At 36.6% G+C, this 20,222-nt stretch overlaps 1 protein-coding gene across 1 annotated transcript in view; it reads right to left on the bottom strand.

Moving 5' to 3' along the window:
- Window positions 1-20,222, bottom strand: part of SMYD3 (SET and MYND domain containing 3) — a 398,374-nt gene that overhangs the window by 323,757 nt on the left and 54,395 nt on the right. Inside the window, exon 5 of the mRNA XM_051614033.1 lies at window positions 16,085-16,221. Coding sequence (XP_051469993.1) covers window positions 16,085-16,221 — 137 coding nt within the window. The remainder of the gene's footprint in view (window positions 1-16,084; window positions 16,222-20,222) is intronic.

Raw genomic sequence — 20,222 nt, 5'->3', positions numbered from 1 at the left:
CTTCACCAAAGCAGTCAGTTGATACAAAACCACAGTAAAGTTAAATTGATATATTTTTTCTATCGGATTTTATCTCTATGTAATGGTTTCTTAACACACATAGATTAGCATTTACCCAAAGAGGAGAAAGCAGTTATAAATAATGCTAATGTTATTTATATGATGGATTTCCTGGTAATCCAGTAACACTGCAAGAAGAGAAAATAAATACTGTAATGAAATATCTTCTTTATTCTATTTTGAACCATTAGAAAAAGTCCCCTTTTTTGACCTTGCTCAAATAACCTTTGGATTGCCTCTTCTGCTCTTTTCAATCCTTTCTATCCCCTAGTTGATACTCCTGCCTATATATCTGTTCTGTTTGCAACAATGCTTTCTGGCAGCCATTCCCACAGAATGCATTTCTCTAAGTGTAGTATTATCAGGCTGCATTCAGACAGACCCAACATAAAATCATTTAGATTCAAGGAGAGAGCCAGATCTTTCCAATAAAGGCAGCAACACTAAAGCTGTTAATGAAGTTTTATGTCTCACAATGGACCTCCCTCTTTTCTGTGAAGAAGATAGCATGTTTCAGCTGAAACACACTTCCCTTTGAAGTCCTTTGGAATTCTTCTGTAATGAACACACACCACTCAAAGAATATCAGTATCATGAACTTAGCCTTGACTCTATACATATATAAGAACCCCTGGAAAATTCTAGAAAATACTTTAAAAATATTTATTTTTTCACTGCCATCGATGTATTAATATTTCAACTCTCCATTTGGTAGGAAATAAGTAAATAGCAAACTTTTTTTATATTTAATTCCAATAATCTTTTCTGCTTAGGCAGTGCCAGATCCTTACAGTAAAATGAGTTCCAGAAATCTGAAGAAGCATTTCTTTACTAAAAGAATTTCATTTGAAGTATTTTGATGTGATCCTGTTGAAGCCTCAAATACAAGATATCAGAAAAAGAATTTGTCTCACATTATAAGACATAAAAGGTAACTGCTTCTTTCAACTTACCAACTACTAGAAATACATCTGAAATATTTTTTCATGGGTAAAGTCTATTAATAGAAATAAGTGAATAACTAAATCCTTTTGCAGGTTATCTTTATACCACATGATAGCTATACGTTTTTCCCAATTATTCAGTCACAAACCACAAAGCACTCAAGAAATTAAATGAATGTGAGTTAATTTAGGCCATGTTTCAACCACAGAATGAAGGACTAAATGAGCACATTTTATTCTGCTGCTTTTTCTTTCTCAAAAGAAGCTATCAATGACGGTTTCCTCAGCAACAAGACACAAACACATAACATCCCTGATTCAAACAGCTAATCAAGGACAGATGTCTCAAGAGAGTATCAGAGCAGCCTTCTGCATTTCCAAGCACGTATTACTTTTCAATAAATACAAATACCCCCATAGCTATGAAATTCAGTGGCATTCTGAAAGTCATAATTCATTTTCCAGTGTATCTTTTTAGATGTTAATTACAGGCTGCCCTCCCAGGAGCAGAAGCATTTGTAACAGCCACACGTTAGCATCAGAGACCAAAAGTGTTTTCATGGGATATACTTTTTAAAGTAGTTTTCATCCTAACTTCCAAACTACACAAGTATGTCTGTAAGATGATGAGTGCCTTAACTTACAACAAAGATGTCAATAATATTTTTCCAAGTGATTTCAGAGAGTTCTGGCATAAGATCGAGTTTCATGACAGTTATAAAGGTCTTAGGGATTCAGAGTTCATGGATTCACCTACACTCTTCTGTATAACTCACACATACAGAAGTTGTGTGATCTTTAATATTCCTGATTTATTTTACCTAAAAAATGTGACATAATTGTGAAACCCCAAGCAACCTTACCTTTTTTTTTTTTTGCATAACACCACATTCCAGTTACAAAAGTGAAATTGTTCTTACTGAAAGTTTTTTATAGCATAAGACTGCATGTAAGATTAATTAGTAACACTATAACAATAGCAGTGCTAATTAATTCATCCTAACCTATATCAAAACAGTATGAACAATGCTTCTAGTGGTAACAGCTATTCCATTGTGTACCTCTCACATTGAACATACTTGCAATGTGCTGAACATAATTCAAATACAACATCTCCCAGAACACAGAAGAGCTAAGGTACATATGGGAAGGTAGACTGACTTACCAAGACAGACTAACATGGGAGAGGAGGTAGGCAGCTTCTGGCAAAAAATCAGGATTGGAAAAATTCAAGTTAGTTCCCTGCTTGTTCCTAAGCAGCAATGAATAAATTCAAATCTTGTCTCCAATCCCATTAAATCAGTGGTGGGACTTCTGATGACTGAATTTCAACACACAAGGTTCAACAGAAGGCCACATGTTGGGAATGGATACCCAAGTCAAACAGCATGTACATGCCTGGGCACACAGTCCCAGGACAGGCTCATGCCTTGGTACATGGAAGCACACAGCAGGGCAAGGCGCCTGAAGTGCAGATGCAGCTGGCAGTTGTGTCTTCCAACAGGATGGCCCTCCAGCTGCAGAGCAGCACCTCCTCCAGGACCTTGCACGTGAGGCATCAGTGAACTCCCTAACCAAGTCTGTATCTAGCACAAGGGGTATGAGGAGAGGAATATTGCACTATAAATGCAGGAAATAAATGAGCTTCGGTAGCAAAGCTTGGAGCAGATAGCAGCACAGCATGCACGGGCACATGAAACTTGAGGGTCCACCTCAAGGAGGTCAGCTTCTGAACCCTATTTCTGGGGGTTTAGAGACCTCCTGAAGATGTACATAGTGCATTGCAGTTGGTGGCAGCTTTCTTTTCATCAAGAAAAGGCTACGCTCAATTCTGAGGAGGCTAAATCCTGTACAGGTGTAATCCAGTCTGGCAAGGCCAGTCTTCCTAGAGTAAAACTTTAGAATGCACAGGCAAAAGCAGAAGCTGCAGAATTCAGCCCTACCTCTCAAAATTCAGAGAAAGTAAGTCAAATGGTATTGCAAGCTAATCTGCAATCTGAGCCAGAATGGTAGATAAACATCACTATACCAAATTATATTTGAGCTTTAAAAATCTTTCAGGAATTTTGGATAAAAAATATATTGGTTTTCTTTCCATTTGATGTAGTTATACATTAGTGTTACTGGAGAAGAGCAAAGTCAACTATTTAAACAAAGGTAGTTACACGTTTTAAAAAGCCCAAATTAACTTTGTAGGATCCATACTCAGACCTTTTACTGTATCTTATTTTCTGAGAACTCAGCTTTACTTGGAACTATAAATCAAATACTTGTGCCACATTATTCTAAATTCCACTATTTATCATTACATTAATTTCATCAAAATCATTTGCTTGCATGAGCTAGAGCAGCCACCTGCCCTCTCTCTTGAGCATCCTCCAAATGCTCTGTGCAATTTTGATTCTAAAGAGTGGCAAGAGTATTCATATACTCAGGGCTTCCCATTTACTGACAGAGTACTTTTCTTTTTAGAATTGTAATGACAGGCTAAGGTGGATGGAGAAAATTTTATTGGTCTAGAAGAGTTGTTCCTTTTTCTGACATAAAGAGCTAGGACAATTAACATCTTCCTACCAAAATGGTGGGAGATGCACAACAACACCCAATGAAAAATTTAGACACCAGGAGAAAACTTGCCAAACTGCAGCTACAGACTACACAAAAATAAATCATTAAATCAGATCCATCACTACCAATACTAATTACAGAACTATCATCAGACATTCAAGAATTCCCTGCTTAATCCTTGGTGAATATCAGTTGCCACAGAAAGGCAGAATGTGACACATTCCTACCTTCACACAATGGAAAGCTGACAGAGAGCTGTGGAGTTAAACAACTCAGAGAAATCACAGAATCACTGAATGGTATGTGTTGGAAAGGACCTTTGGAGATCATTAAGTCCAGCCCCTTGCCAGAGCAGGGCCACCGAGGACAGGTCACATAGAAACACTCCCTTGAAACGTCTTGAAAGTCTCCAGAGAAGGAGACTCCACAGGGCAGCCTGTTCCAGTATTCCTTAACCTTTACAGTAAAGAAGTTCTTCCTCATGTTGAGGTGGAATTCTCTATGCTCATAGGGCATGAATGAAAAGAGACTGGAGCCTCCTTCTTGACACCCACTCTTCAGATATTTATATATATTAGTAAGGTTCCCTCTCAGTCTTCTCTAGACTAAATACCCCAGGTCTCTCAGCCTTCCCTCATAAGACAGGTGTTCCCATCCTTAATCATCTTCATAGTCCTCTGTTGGACTCTCTCAAGTAAATCCCTGTCCCTCTTGAACTGGGGAGCCCAGAACTGGACAGAATCCTGCAGATGTGGTCTCACTATAAATACAAATTGCTGTTAATATATGCTTGCTTGATCCAACAAGCCCAGTGCAACAAGTTTAATCTTCTTTATCTCTGTGCATCAATTCCTCCCTCCACCCCAGCAATGCAAAAATGTAGTCCAGGGAAATCCTCATCAAACTGCATAATGAATAAAACTCCAATCATATGTGTATCCGCAAGACAGCGTGATTAGAAGTGTAATATTATTATTAAAATTTAATAACTTCCCTTCCTTATATATACACAGACTAACATTAGTATAACTAATACAAAGCAAGATGAACAACACAAATGAGTAGGAAACAATCCATCAGTCCACTCTCCCCTCATCAGCTCCATTTCTCACACTTAGGCACATTCTCTTAAGTTTCTACAAATATCTGTATTCTCATCCCAAACAATCAAGAAATGCTCTGGCAGCAAACTGTGGTGCTCAAATGTTGTCTCAAAGTTAACTGGAAAACACCATGTTCTCCCCTAGTAACCAGGCCTGCTCTTTTTCTGTGCCTTTCTCATGAGACCCCACATTCCTCTCATCTACAAATGGAGTGACAGAAAACTGAATTTACAAATTTAATATAATGTGCATCTACAACATTTAAATAGTAGTAAAAAGAGTAACCTGAAATCATACCACTGTGGACCTATTAAACTGGGTTGGTTGGTTTGTTTTTACCATGGGCAGGTTTGCCAGCATAATTTATATTCATTTTGTTGTTTGTAGTGCAATTCCCTGGTTAGCAGATAATAACTTTCAAAGAAAAATATCTGGCAGCAAAATGCTTGGAAAGCAGATGTGCATATGCTTACCATTCTCCCAAACAGTAGGCTGCCTCATGGTCAAATATCCCTCGCTGAAAACACTCTGCTTACAGATCTGGACGCTCCCAGTTTTTGATTCACTCTCCCACTGGAGCCACACCAATCGATCATCTCCCAGAACACACAAGCAACCAGACACATCTCTGTCTATTTGGCATGGAGATATGTTACCTCTGATCTCATGCCCACCTACAGATTTGCTTTTGTCTTTCTGACACAAGAACATGCACTATGATTCATTATCTACTATATGAGAAATTAGCAAAGCTACCTAAATTCAGCAGCTTCAAGAAGATGCAAGTTTTGCAAGTAAGAACCATTAATGTTGTACAAGATCCTGCTGTTACAGAGTACAGAGTTTCTATGTGCTATGACAAGATAATGCAAGAACAGTTAAATAAATAAAAGATACAAAGCATATCCATTAACTTCTTCATTAAGTAAAGAAGTCTTTTAGAGATCTGTGTTAAGTTAGAGTTAACCACGAAAACACATTTTTCAAAATTACAGTTAACACAATTACCCAAATTGGTTCTACCTTTTTTACCTTGTGGTTCATGCTTGGTGAAGAGGATGGTACAAATACTGCTGTAATTCTCAGCAGCCACTGTTATATACTCAGGTATATTATTTTAACAGAAGATAGTTAAATACACTTATTCCTGTTCTAACTAGCAGGTACAAGGATATTAAGAAAACAAGCTGAATTCCTCTCCTGGCCATTCCTATCATCCATCAGATGTGGAGTCAGCCTAGTTACATCACCCAGGTAACAGTACAAATTTTGGTCTGAGTTTCATTGCTGGCAAACTGACAGAATGGGGGCAAACTGGAGAAATGCTGCGCTAAGCTTTACCATTGGAGCTTGTATTCAGAATTGTGGCTTTTCAGTCAAATGAACTGGAACTTACATCAAAAATTAATAGCTGATTGTTTGATATGTCTAAAAAGTTAGTTCCAGGGGGGGAAGATTGCCATGGAACTAAAAATATAATTATCTTGCCTAATTAAGACAGCAAACACTGTTCGACTTATATTTGTCATTGGTCCAAATCCAGTGTAAAAAAGTCCAGCACTATCATTTTATCCTCAAGACAAGCTGATTCCTCAGTCAATATTTAGCTTTTTATAGAACTATAAACATACTTCCCTTTTAATACACAAGAAAACAAAGACAATGCATGCAACATTAATTATAAAATCTAGGGAAGTTAAATCTCTCAATTTAGAGTGGAGCTCATTTCAGATGCATGTCACTTAAAGTAAGACAGATGATGGATATTGTGTCAAATAAAATTTAAAAAAAAAAGCAGTAAGTAAAAGCAAAATAAGGGATTCTATGCTATTACGAGAATTGCTCACTACCAGCCAGTTTACAAAATTTTACCTTATTCTCTGTAACATATAAAATCAACCATCCATGACTCTTCAAAAGATTAGACAGCAGAAATGCACAGAGCACAAGTTGCTGTCTTAAACACAGATTTTTTTAATTTGAGCACAAGCTTATTCAGTAAGGCTGAAATGGCTACAGAATGAGAAACATGTCAGCATTATTTAGTCTCTGTAATTTCTGCATTGCAGAGGAAATTGATGTTACAGAAAGCAAATAATTTATGCACCTCCCTTCTTTACTGTCTTCCCAAGCTAGTGGCCCAAATAAGTATTTTCACCCACAATACTGGATAAATATTGACAAACGAGTAAGCTGACTCTTCACCATTTCTGCCTATACTAGTAGCAAAACATTAACACATCCTGCCTATCTACACGATGACTGTAGCCAACTCTGTCTTCAGGGATCATGTGATGCATAAAAATAATTGATCAATGAGTGGGTGTCCAATCCAGTTTCTGCTGAAAGTGGAGTGAAACCTTGGCCTTGACAGTAATGGAAGAAGAAAGAAGATGAATATTATAGTTGTGAGTGCAGGCAAAGCACAAGATTTGTTGACAGATTGAAAAATGTTATTGTGGGAATGGGAGATAGAAGGGAGATTTAATCCTGCAGTTTTTCTATTTTAAACTAGAAAAATAGCCCCAAATTTCCAAAAGCGATTATAAAAGCTTTAATAACAGCCCACAATTACTTTGAATTCAGAAGGGAGGAATGTTCAAATCCATCATCTGCAGTATCTATGACATTAGGGACATATCTGAGTGCACACATTTAAAATTTTAAAAAGCCCATAACCAGCACAGGAAGTTTCAAAGGATCTGTAAGAAGAAATGCAATTAATTGATTGTTATAAGTATGAAAAAAATCTAGTCAGTATTTACACAATCAAGAAAAAAGGGCTGGGTATGGAGGGGAAAAAAATAAAATATTAAAATTAAATCACCAAGGCAAATTAGATGAGCTCCTAAAGGAAATATTCCTGCATCTGACTCTGCCAGTCAGTCAACACCTAACTACCTGAGGACAGCATGGGAACTTGTAGGGCAGGTGTGTAGGCAGATGCAAGCAAGAAAGCTACGACAAATCATCATACCCATCAATTACAGAGTTTTTGCACCTTGCTCCACAGTATGTGCTGCCAAATACTATTATGGAATAGCTATACCCACTGCCATGACAAAAAACTAAATTGTCTAAATTGTCACCTTCAAGGTGCTATGGTACAAGCTAACTGATCTCAAGCCAACTCACAGTGTAGATCAGTGCTACAACCACTTTGTGACTGCTGCTCACCCACACAGGATAGGGGATCAATTAGACTGTGATCTTGACCCAGTATGACAACTGTTTCTTTCTCCATCTTATTTTCAGAACAAACATAGGAGTAGTTTCAATGAAATAGGAGACACAGCAAAAAACTGTAACATCACAACTACAATGTTAATAAAATATATATACTCATATAGTGGGGAATAGTGAAAGATCATACTTTTAAGGACTAAATTTCATGTAGGTAGGTATCATTTAATTGATACCCACTGAAATGCCTACCTGTGACAGAACGACACCTTAGACAAAGCTACACTAATTTTTAGAAAGGTTCTGAAGCAGCTGAGATAACAGCAATTCAACAGTAACACCACAAATACTCCCTGCCCAGGGAGGTGGTGGAGGCACCGTCCCTGGAGATGTTTAAAAAATGGGTGGATGTGATGCTTCACGAGATGGTTTAGTGGTCGTGGGGGTCAAGGGCTGATGGGTGGACTTGATGGTCTTGAAGGACTTTTCCAACCTTAATGATTCTATGATAAATACATTGGTCCCCATCTTACATTCAAAGAGCATGGTATTTTTTTCAATAGACTATCAATCTATTCAAACGCCATTCTGCAAGGAAAACAATTTTTAGCCTTTTCATCTACTAAACATGTTAAACAAATCTCAGAGCTGATTAATAATCCTGCCACACAGAATTCTAGCTGAGCTCACAGCCAAAACAAACAAGCAAAAATGCTTTAAGCAGCCCCACTGCTGGTCATCCTAAAGACAAGGATAGAACAGTTTGCTGCCAACAGCATTTCAAGCAGTTATCAGGCTTATCCTCCTCAATTAGAGGCTTTTAAAATTGCTGATAGAGGATGTGCTTTTCATTTACTACTGAGATCTTTACTAAATGCCTCCAAGACCTTATTTCATGCTGGCTTTTCCTAAACATAGAAGGTACCTCACCCCACATATTTTTGTGGATGCATTCCAGTTGCTGCAGCCACTAAAGCTTTTTATCATTACTGTTTCCAGTTCGTTTCTGTAGGAGTACCAGAAAAGATACTGATCTATATCACATGTCAGAGACCATTATTTTTTTAAACATTGTTTTTTCTGAATATGCTTTGAGCAGCATTAGGTAAAGTGATGGTAATTAAGTCCCTGGTCACCTGGATCATTTTTAGTTCTACACAGCTGTATCACAGCTTTAGACTTAAAGCAGAGAGAGGAAAAAAACAACCAAACAAAAATTTTTTAAAAGCGAGAGTTGCAAAATAGCTGACACTACCCTGCCATTTTATCTTCTTATTATGTCCAACTCAGCAAGATTAAGTAGCAGATAGGAAGCTGACTGTCTTGGTCTTCATTTGTCTCTGCCTATGACTTTGGCATGTTTATTAAATGGCAATAATGCTTTTCATTTGCATAGTGCTTCCAACAAGTCTCAGGAAGAATCAAAGAATCACAGAGTATTGGGGGTTGGAAGGGACCTCTGAAGATCATCTAGTCTAATCCCTCTGCTAGAGAAGGATCACCTAGAGTAGATCACACAGGAACACATCCAGACAGGTTTTGAGTGTAGCAGAATTGATAGGAGAACAAGTGAACCATTTAATCCCAGACCAAGCAAATAAATTATTAAATTACCCCAAGATTTTACCTACCTTCCCTTCCTACAAAACAACCTCCTGACTTTTTCCCCTCCCTGTATTTATGAAATATTACCCTCAAAAGAGCTAAGATGTAGAATGAAAGTTATGCTAGAAATTAGTCTGCATCGTAGACATTTTCTAGTGCTGTACTCAACTCCAGGGGGCAAGAAGATCTGCCCATTAGCTTCCAGTGGCACATCCAGGCTTCTGTGAGACTGTCTAACAAACCAAAAGGAGCCATTTTGACAGGTAGCACGTGCAGGCATCTGAATCTTTCCAGGGTCTCAGTTGCTGGATTATCACCAAAAAAGTGAGTTAAAGTGCTGAAGTCAAAGTATGAAAACAATTAAATCCATTATTCAAATAAATCTTGGTTGCCTTCTATGCTGCATGAACCAGTGCATAGTTTTCTCATAACACATTTAGCTTTTCCCATTTCCTTTGGGTTTATGTACTGAAAAAGCAGAGGTTGATCTCAGCTTATTGTCTTCTTGTTAGACAAGACAGGTCCCCAAAATCAACAATAAATGCTAGTAAAGTGATAATTTGTGTCCTCTGAAAAAAAGTATGATGGTCTACCATGAGTTCTGTTATGCTCCTGTGGAATACACTGAAAAGAGAGTACAGAAAAATTCTCCTGAAATTATTTAGGCAGTAACTGAGCACAATATTTCTGATAATCACAAGTCAGTCCTTAACTGTCATAAGCTTTCAATGGCTTAAAACTATGCAGAGAGAGAACAGGAGAGAGGACACACCATATCCGTATTCCCACCAAATACAACGTTATCAACAAAAACACTAAATCAAGAACACTTTAGATAGAAAGATATTCACAGATCTCATGTAATAGACTTAAATATGGCAATAGTCGGACAAAAAGGTTCTGATATAGTTTGATGAGTAGGAACATAACTCTCCAACTCTAAAATAAAAGTCAAGAAGATTGACGTAAATGCAATTGCATGTTGAGCAGCTAGGCTTAACCACTGTTGCTTCAGGTATAATGATTTCTGGAAATTACAAGACTTTGGAATTATAAGAAAAAAAGAAATAGGTAAAGGAAAAGCTTTTTGCAAAGTAGTTTCCTGGGCCATGACTAAAAAAAATTATCAATACTGTCCTGGTCTTCAATTTATGATAAACACACAAGTTTGCATAAGACATGTAGCAACCTACGTTTAAATTACATAAAGAGCAATGAGGGATAAATATGCATTTGCTTTTGTCATTTCCAGAAAAAGAACCTGGCCTCCTAATCATAAGGACGCTAAACAAGTGCATCCACAGTTAATCAGATTAGCAAACCTGACATCAGAAACCAACCTCCACCTGTGTGCCTTTAACACCTCTTAACTTGCTCATAACCTTACTCCTAATTTTATCCTAATATTTCTTTTGACTTTCTTGGTACAAATCACTTTAATTTCCCTGCTAACATGGATTGCTAAGATAACTAGTGAATCCTAAGAAAAAGTAACCTCCTGAAAGTGATGCTAAAAGAGTATCTTGCCCAGGCAAATGTATCTTGTCTTCAAAAGTCTTCTAAGAAAACATATGCTACCTGACTTTTTCCAGTGATATAATTGAGGCTGTTTCATTCAACTTCTACTTTAAAAGGTACCCAAATAGATTACCAGAATATAGTATTCAGATTTTACAAAGGCCATGTGCTCAACTTCCAGTTCTGTTCTGCCTGGGCAGATACCTACCAAAACCCCTTTAATAATGAGGTTTTTTTAATTGGTAATAATATATTTTATATTGATAATAAATTCTTTCAAAGCATTGAGCTGAATAAAAAGTAAGTACTGAAAATGTAGAACAAGTAAAATATATTTAAACTTTGACGGGAGGAATAAAAAATATATATATATAGTAAATAGACCAGGTAATTTTGCCTCTGGGTGTGCCTCTGCACTTTACAGCAGCCTCTTTACTTCTTCAGATAAAAGTAATATCAATTACCAAGAGCCTAAACAGACAACTGGTCTTTCAGATAAAGCTGTCTATGGGTACACAGAGACTGCTATACAGCATGAAACTTTTATTTTAATTTCAACTAAAATAAAATAAAACAAAAAAGTGGTAGGAAAAAAAACAGTATACCACATGAAAGATACACATCTGTTTCCAATGTATATGGATACTGCCTTTCTTCTTCATCCCAGACTTTGAGCTCTATGACTACTTAGACCTGTTTTTACTCTGTCATTGATCTCTGTCAATTCTAAACTGACCTGAAAAGGAAAGAGTAGGACAGCACCTGTGAGGATGGTGGTGGGCAGCACACTACCTGCATGAAGGGGCACATTCAGTTCACATGAATACAGAGCATGTGACCTCTCCAGTGAGTTGAATGAAAGCAACATATCTGCTTTCAAAGTAGAATCTACTCATAAGAAAAAAAAAATGTGAGATTGGAACTGTAGGAAAAGATTAAAATGTTCAGAAAGCTAAAAATTCTCTCTCTGCTCCCTACCACTCCACATGCAGTTAAGATACTGTCCAGAAAATGAAATCTTACACAACAGAAACATTACTTCTGAAATAGCAATCTCCTTAAAGTATCATCTCTGGTCTATGGGGTTCCCAAGAATCTTCAATCCAGCATCCTTTTTTCAAAAGTTTCTTATCAATTGTTTCATCAAAACATCCTTTAGAAACTTTTTCTTTTCCACTAAAATTCTGGTTTAAGATTACTAAACTGCTCTAGCAATCTGTCAAGTTACAGTTCATTAACTTTCACTGGATTTTACCTTACTGGTATTTAATGACAGAGGTTGCACAGAGCTTACTATTTTTGTAAATGTGAGGGTCTGAAATGAGGTGATCTTTAAAATAGCTAACATTTTTTAACATCAGAATATCTTATTTTTCTTATTAATTGCCAAAATAAAAAAGTTTTCAGACAATTTTAAAATGTTCAAAAAGTTAATTCTTGCATGAGTAGTTGCAATCCTATGTAAGACATCAACTCTATATTTGGTTTCCAGTCAATGGAGTCAACATGACAGGCAGAGATTTCATTCAGTGTCTGAAATAGTTACATGGTTCTGTCTGTTATTATGCAAAGGAGCATAAAATTCAGTTATTTATCCTACAACCATTAAATGCCTCACAGGATTCCAGGCCACCTCCTCACACATGTAAGTAAAAGCTGAAGTATAAAAAGCAAGGACTGATTTTATCTCAGGGTTATGGAAACATCATTAAACCATAAAACCGTGGTGTCAAAAATTTATCTTGACATTAGAAAATGTCTCGGTGGAGTTAAAGCTTTATCATGTAATTAACTGCAGATAATTCTGTTTAATACTGAGAATCGGAATTTAAAAACAGTCACAACCTTGATAAATGGCAAGTGAAATAAACTGGAGCTTCTGAAGAGTTATCAGATAGCAAGAATGAAAAAAATCCAACTCCAGCTCCAGGGACAGTTGATACAAAAGCAAATTGTCTAGTAAGGATAGAGCAACCCTGCCAAAAAGGAAGGTACATGATGCTCCTGAAACACCTCCCCACCCAGTTGAGCTGATATCTTGCACAGGTCTTATGCAAACTCAAAATATATTGGGGTAAAATTCTGTTCCCATGGAAAGAAATGGCAAAACTTTATTTGATTTTCAATAGGAGGTTTCCATAAGTTTGTACTCCAGGGCACTCTATATCCATTAAGTGCCAGAAGCAAATGCATAAAGCTATAATTAATTTTCATAAAGACAAGAGCAGTGGCCAGCAGAGAAGGAGGACTGTTTAAAAGAGCTTCCAAGAAGCTCTTTTGACCTAAATCAGGTTGGAGATTTTCCAAGAACTATCCGGAATTTAGTCATCTCACTGCAGGACTATTTTTCTCTTTTGTCTGGCTGTCTGCTTATTTTCCTTCTTGAGGATCCAGCATCAAACAGAATAAAAAATGACCTCTGACTGGATCTTTTTGTGGCATGCAATGAAAGAACTGATCCAAAAAAGTTCAATGTTAGAATAAGCACCTACTGAACTTGAAAGGAATGTTGGAAGAGGTTGGGAAAACAAGATTACATCTTGAAGTCATGTATCTTTAGTGTCTCTTTATTCTATGACCACACAAAGAAGTCATCACAGCTGGTCTTTTTTAGAATTACACTACAGAGAAGAGGCCGCCTAAGTCTTTTATCAGAGACTTTATAGTTCCAAAGCCTTAAATTTTACCTGCTAGGAATAAGTATCCCTGTTCAGCTTAAAGGAAAAAAAAAAAAAAAAAAAAACAAAAAAACAAAAAAAAAAAAACACCAGTATTTTTTTGTATTGACACACAGCTCATCTTCCAAAAAATATTCTATGGTAGTATCAGAAGATGCCTGCTGTTACCTCACTAGGCATAGAGGCATATTAAAATCATAGCACACTCATCTGACAACCAAACTGGGAAGGCTATAAATTATCACATGAAAAATTAGAGTGACAACAGAGCTTTCCAAAAAGCATTGTGCTTGACAGAACTCCAAATGAGGTACTAATTTTACTCACATGTAGAGCATACGGGTATATAAAGTCAACAGCTCCTTTCTCCCAACAAACTCACCTGTTCAGTCAGATTCTTCTGTCCTTTCCATTAATTCTTTATATTGTTACTGATACTAAGTACTTGTACCCATTATAGGTATATGTCATTTGCTCTCCATTGTCCTAGGGCAGACTAACACCAAGTCAGCAAAATTAACAAAAGAAGGAAATGAGACCTGCTTTAATGATCTAAGAGCCTCTGAACTTCCAGAAGAAAAAGAAAAAGAAAAAGAAAAAGAAAAAGGAAAAGGAAAAGAAAAAGAAAAAGAAAAAGAAAAAGAAAAAGAAAAAGAAAAAGAAAAAGAAAAAGAAAAAGAAAAAGAAAAAGAAAAAGAAAAAGAAAAAGAAAAAGAAAAAGAAAAAAAAAGCAACAACAATTTAAAAGCTCTGCACTTTGCAATATGTTCAATACAATAGAGGCAAAATCATAGTCAAAATAAGGAATACACTGAGTTAAAATACCTTTGTGAAAGCAAAGCTATAGTGGGACAAATGTTGCCATTAACAGGAGCATTCCTAGATGTCCAGTTAACAGGACATGGAGCTGGGAAATCCTGACTTTCACTCTGCCCTTGATGTCCACTTGCATCACATTGGTAAAACACATGGAAGAGGAGATGCATATATGTGCAGATGCTTGTGCATGTGCATGCATAAAAAATGTTAAAACCTTCCTTATTTTCTTCACCAGTGCTCCAATATATTGAGCAACCATCACACTGCTCCTGTGAAGTCAAAAGAGCCAGCGTCCATCTTAACTTATTATTACCGAGAAGGCAACAACATGTGCAAAGAATTTCTTACAAGCTGCAACTCAGTTCAAACCAATTAGGAAGTGATCATCATCTGACACTCAGCCTTATCTTCAGCTGTACAAATTCTCTAAACCAGATAACACAGCATGCTCATTTGACGTGAAATCCATCTGACAAAGGTCAGGCCAAACCAGCGCACCAACACAAGACAGTAAAAGTCTGACTGGAAACTAGGTAGTACATAAAGTTTTTTATCTATAAGCCCTTTGGGCTGATTATATTTCAGCTTGTGTGTTTTTTCAGGGAATATTGCAACTTCAAGCACAGCAGTCTAATAACCAATAAAAAAATCCAGAACACAATTCAATTGATTATATTACTCCTATTCCTTCTGTCTAAAGCAAAAAAGATTCCACAATTGTGCAAACAGATTTTTTAAGTGTAAAAGATCATATATTACATTTTAATGTAACTTTTTAAGACAGTCTTCTCCTTTTGTTTATACCAGAAGAAAAACATCTAAGAGTTTGCCTTACTTCATAAGAAAACACACATTTAAGCAACTAAAACAGACATGAGTTAAGATAAATATTGTGGCAGAGTTTATCAATCAATTAGAAATAATAAAATTAGATCAAGTTAAAACTTTTTCCATATTAAGTACTTCTGCTAACACAGTTCAAATGAAGGTTTCTGCATTGAAAGCAACAAAATATGTACAGCAAAAGGCAACGATATTTGGTTAGTACCAAAACAAACATTTACATGTTACAGAAATTAATTTCAAGTACTTTCTATGTAACCTTTTAGAATAGATGATCCACACAGCCCCTAAGAAAGCAGTTTGTGGGATACAGTACTGTCAGGAACACCCATTAGCACATACTACTAAATGAGTAAAATGAAGTGGTAGTATATCGATAAATGTAAGATACTGTACTTTGCAGATAAATTTTAGGCTGAAAGGTGATGTTGTGTGCTGCTGTCACTGTGGAAATATTACTTAGGTTGATTGACTCGATTGTTTTTTAACTTGTTTGGTTTTTAATGCAACTTTTCATTCCAGGAGCTTTAACATGATAACTTTAAAAAGTGGAAGAAAAAATATCCTCTGTCTGCTGCTTTAATGCTGAAGTGTTACAGTTATATTAAAGCTACACTTCTGCTTAAATATTGACTGAATAGAAAAAAACCTGTTTGATTTAACTTTATCATATATCACAGTCTGCATGCATATATTGAACTCCCACGCAAAAATAAATCAGGATAATTTATGAGTTGTCAAGCAATCACATTTTAACACTTACTTTTGTGAAAATCTGAAAAAAGTCAATTGCAGGTGGCAAGTGAGACACATCCTGGATCTCCGTTTTCAAATACAGTTGCAACGTCTGTGCAAGGTGCCTGAGGCCATCTTTCATTTCTTCACTTAACTGTTCAATATCTTTGGGGGAAAGGAAAAAAAATACATCATGTCATAAAAAGAACCTTTCACCAACATTTTCAAAATGTCCAATGGCAGCCATACAGTCTAGACATTTCCAGTCCCAGAATTAATCTCAGCAGAGGGCAATTTTGACAGAGGGTGGACATTTGTCATTTTGTGTGACAGCTACCTATCAACACACAGAGGAGTTTATCGGGTTGCTACTGCCAAATCATATGAATACAATGGTTAAAGATCAAAAATCAATAGATAAAGCACATGTGTAAGCAGATGTAAGACACTAGGTAAAAAATTAACTATCTAATAAGCCATCTGGGTTTGTAACATTAAAAATGTGCTTAAAAGTCTATGCAGCAGTGCCTTCCTCCTTGTAGCAGTGCGTACTTTTATACTGCATTCTCCATACATGTGTCAGAAACACTTTATGGTGGCAGATCAAAAGGGAAAGTATTTTAGAGCAAAAGGTAGTTTCATACACAGCAGATGGTAAATGGAATGGATAGGGAGAATATTAAGCAAATATCACTTTATTAAATACTAAAGTACCATTATACGTGCTGTACAGATAGAAATCCTGAAGCAACAAGAAACATAGTGCCTTATTTTCTAATGAAGTGATCACACATGCATCAGGGCACTGATAACATGGAAAATGAAATTCAGCTGCCTTAGTAAGTTCAGTGCCTGATTACTTGCTTCACATTTTCTTTTTTCCTCTCAGTTAGCACAAAATGTGTAAGGCCTAAATGAAGAATGTGAAGGTTAACAGATTCAAGCATCAGTCTATACCAAAAGGCATTATGCACTATGAATCAATTTTATCTCTACATAATGGTGAATTGTTATTTTAAACACCTCTCCTTAATAGGAATGGAAATAATGGTTTCCCAAGAAAGATTCTTCCTCGTACTATAGATTCAAACTTGTTAGCCTCCTGCAAGGACAATTCAAGATCTGTGCTCCTCTTAACAGCTAACTCCCAGTCACTCACTTAAAAAGAGGATGCAATTAAAGCAGGTGTCACTGGGATAGATTAAACAGCTGTCTAGTGTGTACAATACATGGGCTTTTGTGCTCTATCCCACCCACCACGTCTCTGAAGGTACTGGCTATTTTGTAGATTGCATATTGGATATTATTTCACACACACCACACAAGTGAGCTGCTTTAGCAATCTCCTGTTAACTACTTTTGGCAGAGCACGAAATGCTGGCTAACTAAAATGGACAGTATCAGCCAGAAGTCTTCCAGTGGAACCAACTACAAGTTGCTTCTAGTCTGGTATAGGTTTCCTTATTTGCAGACTTCCAATCTGTTTAGAACTTTCCTGTTGGGGACCACCTTGCTTAGCTGAATGATGTAATCCTACCAGTACATCACATTATGTCAAATGTACCCCTCTTCATGCTACAGTCTGAGTTCAGGAGACATCTGTATTACCTACAGATAGAGTTCAAGAGTATTATCTATTGTATATTGTTTCTGTTTCAGCATAAAGTAACACTTTCCAAGATCTGCTCCCATTCCAATGGTCAGTCATGACTGTTCAAATGCCAATGACAAGCTATCTTGGGTTGGCTTTGCAATGTGCTGAGCAGACAATTACTCCAGAGGAACATTACGTGTAGTCTGCCCCTACTAGGGTTAAAGAGAGACACACTCTCCCATAGCAATCAGATCCAGGTCCTCACAAAGTTCAAACCAGTTAGTACTAAGATAGCTGAGATATGCCACTCCATACATGGCAGAAAGCCTATTTAACCACAGTATTTGCCTTTTTATACTCATGTGCATCTTAATAATATGAACATTTGAGGATGATTTTGCAAGCCTGAATTAATGTACGTGTTAGAAATGATGTGTGCACTTCACAACAAATGAAAATCTATGTAAAGATATATAGAAAAGTATCATCTGTATGAGGATTGTGTCTTCAATAAAAGTAGCAACCTTCTAGATTACTAGAAAACTCAAGTTAAACAAATAAAAAACCCCACAAACATACACTTGCATTTCTTATAAAACACTGCTTTGAAACTAAAGATCCTTTTTGCTTTAAATGTAATTTTTCAAGACATCATGTAATTCATCTTAAAAGACCTGATGTAGATTGCAAAATGTATTATGACAAAGAGAGGGAGGCACTATTTGCTTCACTATAAGCAAATAAAGCATCTCTAGAATGGAGAAGAGGAATCGAATAAGCAGCACAGTATAAATGGACACTGCAGTTTAGGACAGATGTGAACAAGAATAACAAATCCAGCTGGAACTTCTGGGAGAACTGACAGATATGGGAGCAGAATGCAGTTATGCACATTGGAATCTGTCCAGGATATCAGAGTTAATGATCCCAACAAAAAGTCCCAGGGGATCTTTAACGGCAAATGATCAAGACTGGGTTTTCACCGCACGTCAAGAAGCCAAGGCCAAAAGCAAAATGAAACAAAATTTATTAATGTTTTCACTTTGTGTTTTTAAGAACCCTGGTGTGGGAGAGAAAATGCTATAAAAGGCCTGTGGAAAGTTTTAAAGGCATGGAGATTTAACTACGCAGCTAATACAAGTAAGGTAGCAAAATTCTGCCCATAGTACAGCATAGAAACTCATTTACATACTCAATCTTGGTAAGCAAAAAAGAAGTTGACTTCACAGTGATCATAACAGATAGGGAAGCCTGTAGAACCATATAAGTAAGGAATTATCTTCTAATAAATGAGAACTAGCAAAAGTAACAATGCACACAGACACCCCTGATACTTAATCTGAGTTTCAGGGTATTCAATGAATTTGAAGGGACTGTGGAGGTGGGAATAGAAATTTGTAAAGGGCTAGATGCCTCCACATGTTGTGGTTTGTTTTTTTTAAATATATGTATTACTTATTTATCAGATAATTATTTAATAAGTATATAAAACTTTGTATGCTTTTATTCAATTTATGTAAGCCACCCACAACAAAAATCACCCAACTGTATAAAGTAACATTGAAAGGTAATAGCGTAAAGGACACTGAGACAGCATAGTGACAATAACAATCTTCAAATATTTCAGACTTTGGCGGGAGAGGAGGGGTGGAAGAAAAAAAAAATAAATAAAAAGAGAAGTATCAATTAGAATTCTATCTGTCATATTTCTGATAACTCTTGAAACATTATCTTCTTTTATACAGATGCTTCGCGAGAAGTTTTTTTGCTTCAGAGCATCACAACCTTTCTTTCTCGCTCATGTGCATTCCTTCAACAAAATCTTTTCCCCTATATACTTAAACTTCTAAAGAAAATGTTTTCCTATGGATTCTGCCAAGTACCAAAAGAAAGTAAAATGTTTATCAACACTATTTGTAAATTGTGTGTTAAGTGAGAAAAACTGTTGTGAAATAACACTAGCTTTTTGAGGACACAGAGGCAGCAAAAAGCATCACAGCTACTACAAGTTATCACATCATCCCAAAACACACTTGAAAAACCACAGAGACCCTCTGTTCAGTCTAGCAAGGAAGCTGTGAAAACACCGAAAGGAAAGAATTAGTCAAAACCTTTACAGAAGATTATGCAAGCATCATAAGCCATTTGTACTGCATGCTGTAAACTACCAAATTCAGTTAATGCCTAGGAGTCCTGAACGCCATGCACTTTGGAGTTAAGAAGATCACACAGGGATTGCTATTGAAGCTCTTAGAGTTAATATAGAGGAAACAGTAGGTGTGGATCTCTCATTTGCCTCCTCCTAAACTAACTTGCTATGGACCTGCTTTTTCTGCATCAGTGAGAGGACAGTCATCTCACTTGTATCACAGGCCACCTCAGCACTTCCTTCAGAGTGAGAATTTTAATAGGCGCTTCCAACCATTTTACAGATTTTTGTACCGTTTCTTCATTGCAGCTCAGGACTGTCCCATACCAATCTTCTCTCCAGAAAACCTATTGCACTATTCCCCTTGTCTCCACTGAAGTTAAGGGAAACTGAGATTATCTCCTGAGGAGTACTGAGAAATGC

The sequence above is a fragment of the Apus apus genome, chromosome 3, assembly GCF_020740795.1.
Source record: "Apus apus isolate bApuApu2 chromosome 3, bApuApu2.pri.cur, whole genome shotgun sequence".
In the NCBI taxonomy this organism is placed as follows: Eukaryota; Metazoa; Chordata; class Aves; order Apodiformes; family Apodidae; genus Apus; species Apus apus.
This window is presented reverse-complemented; position numbering and strand designations above follow the sequence as displayed.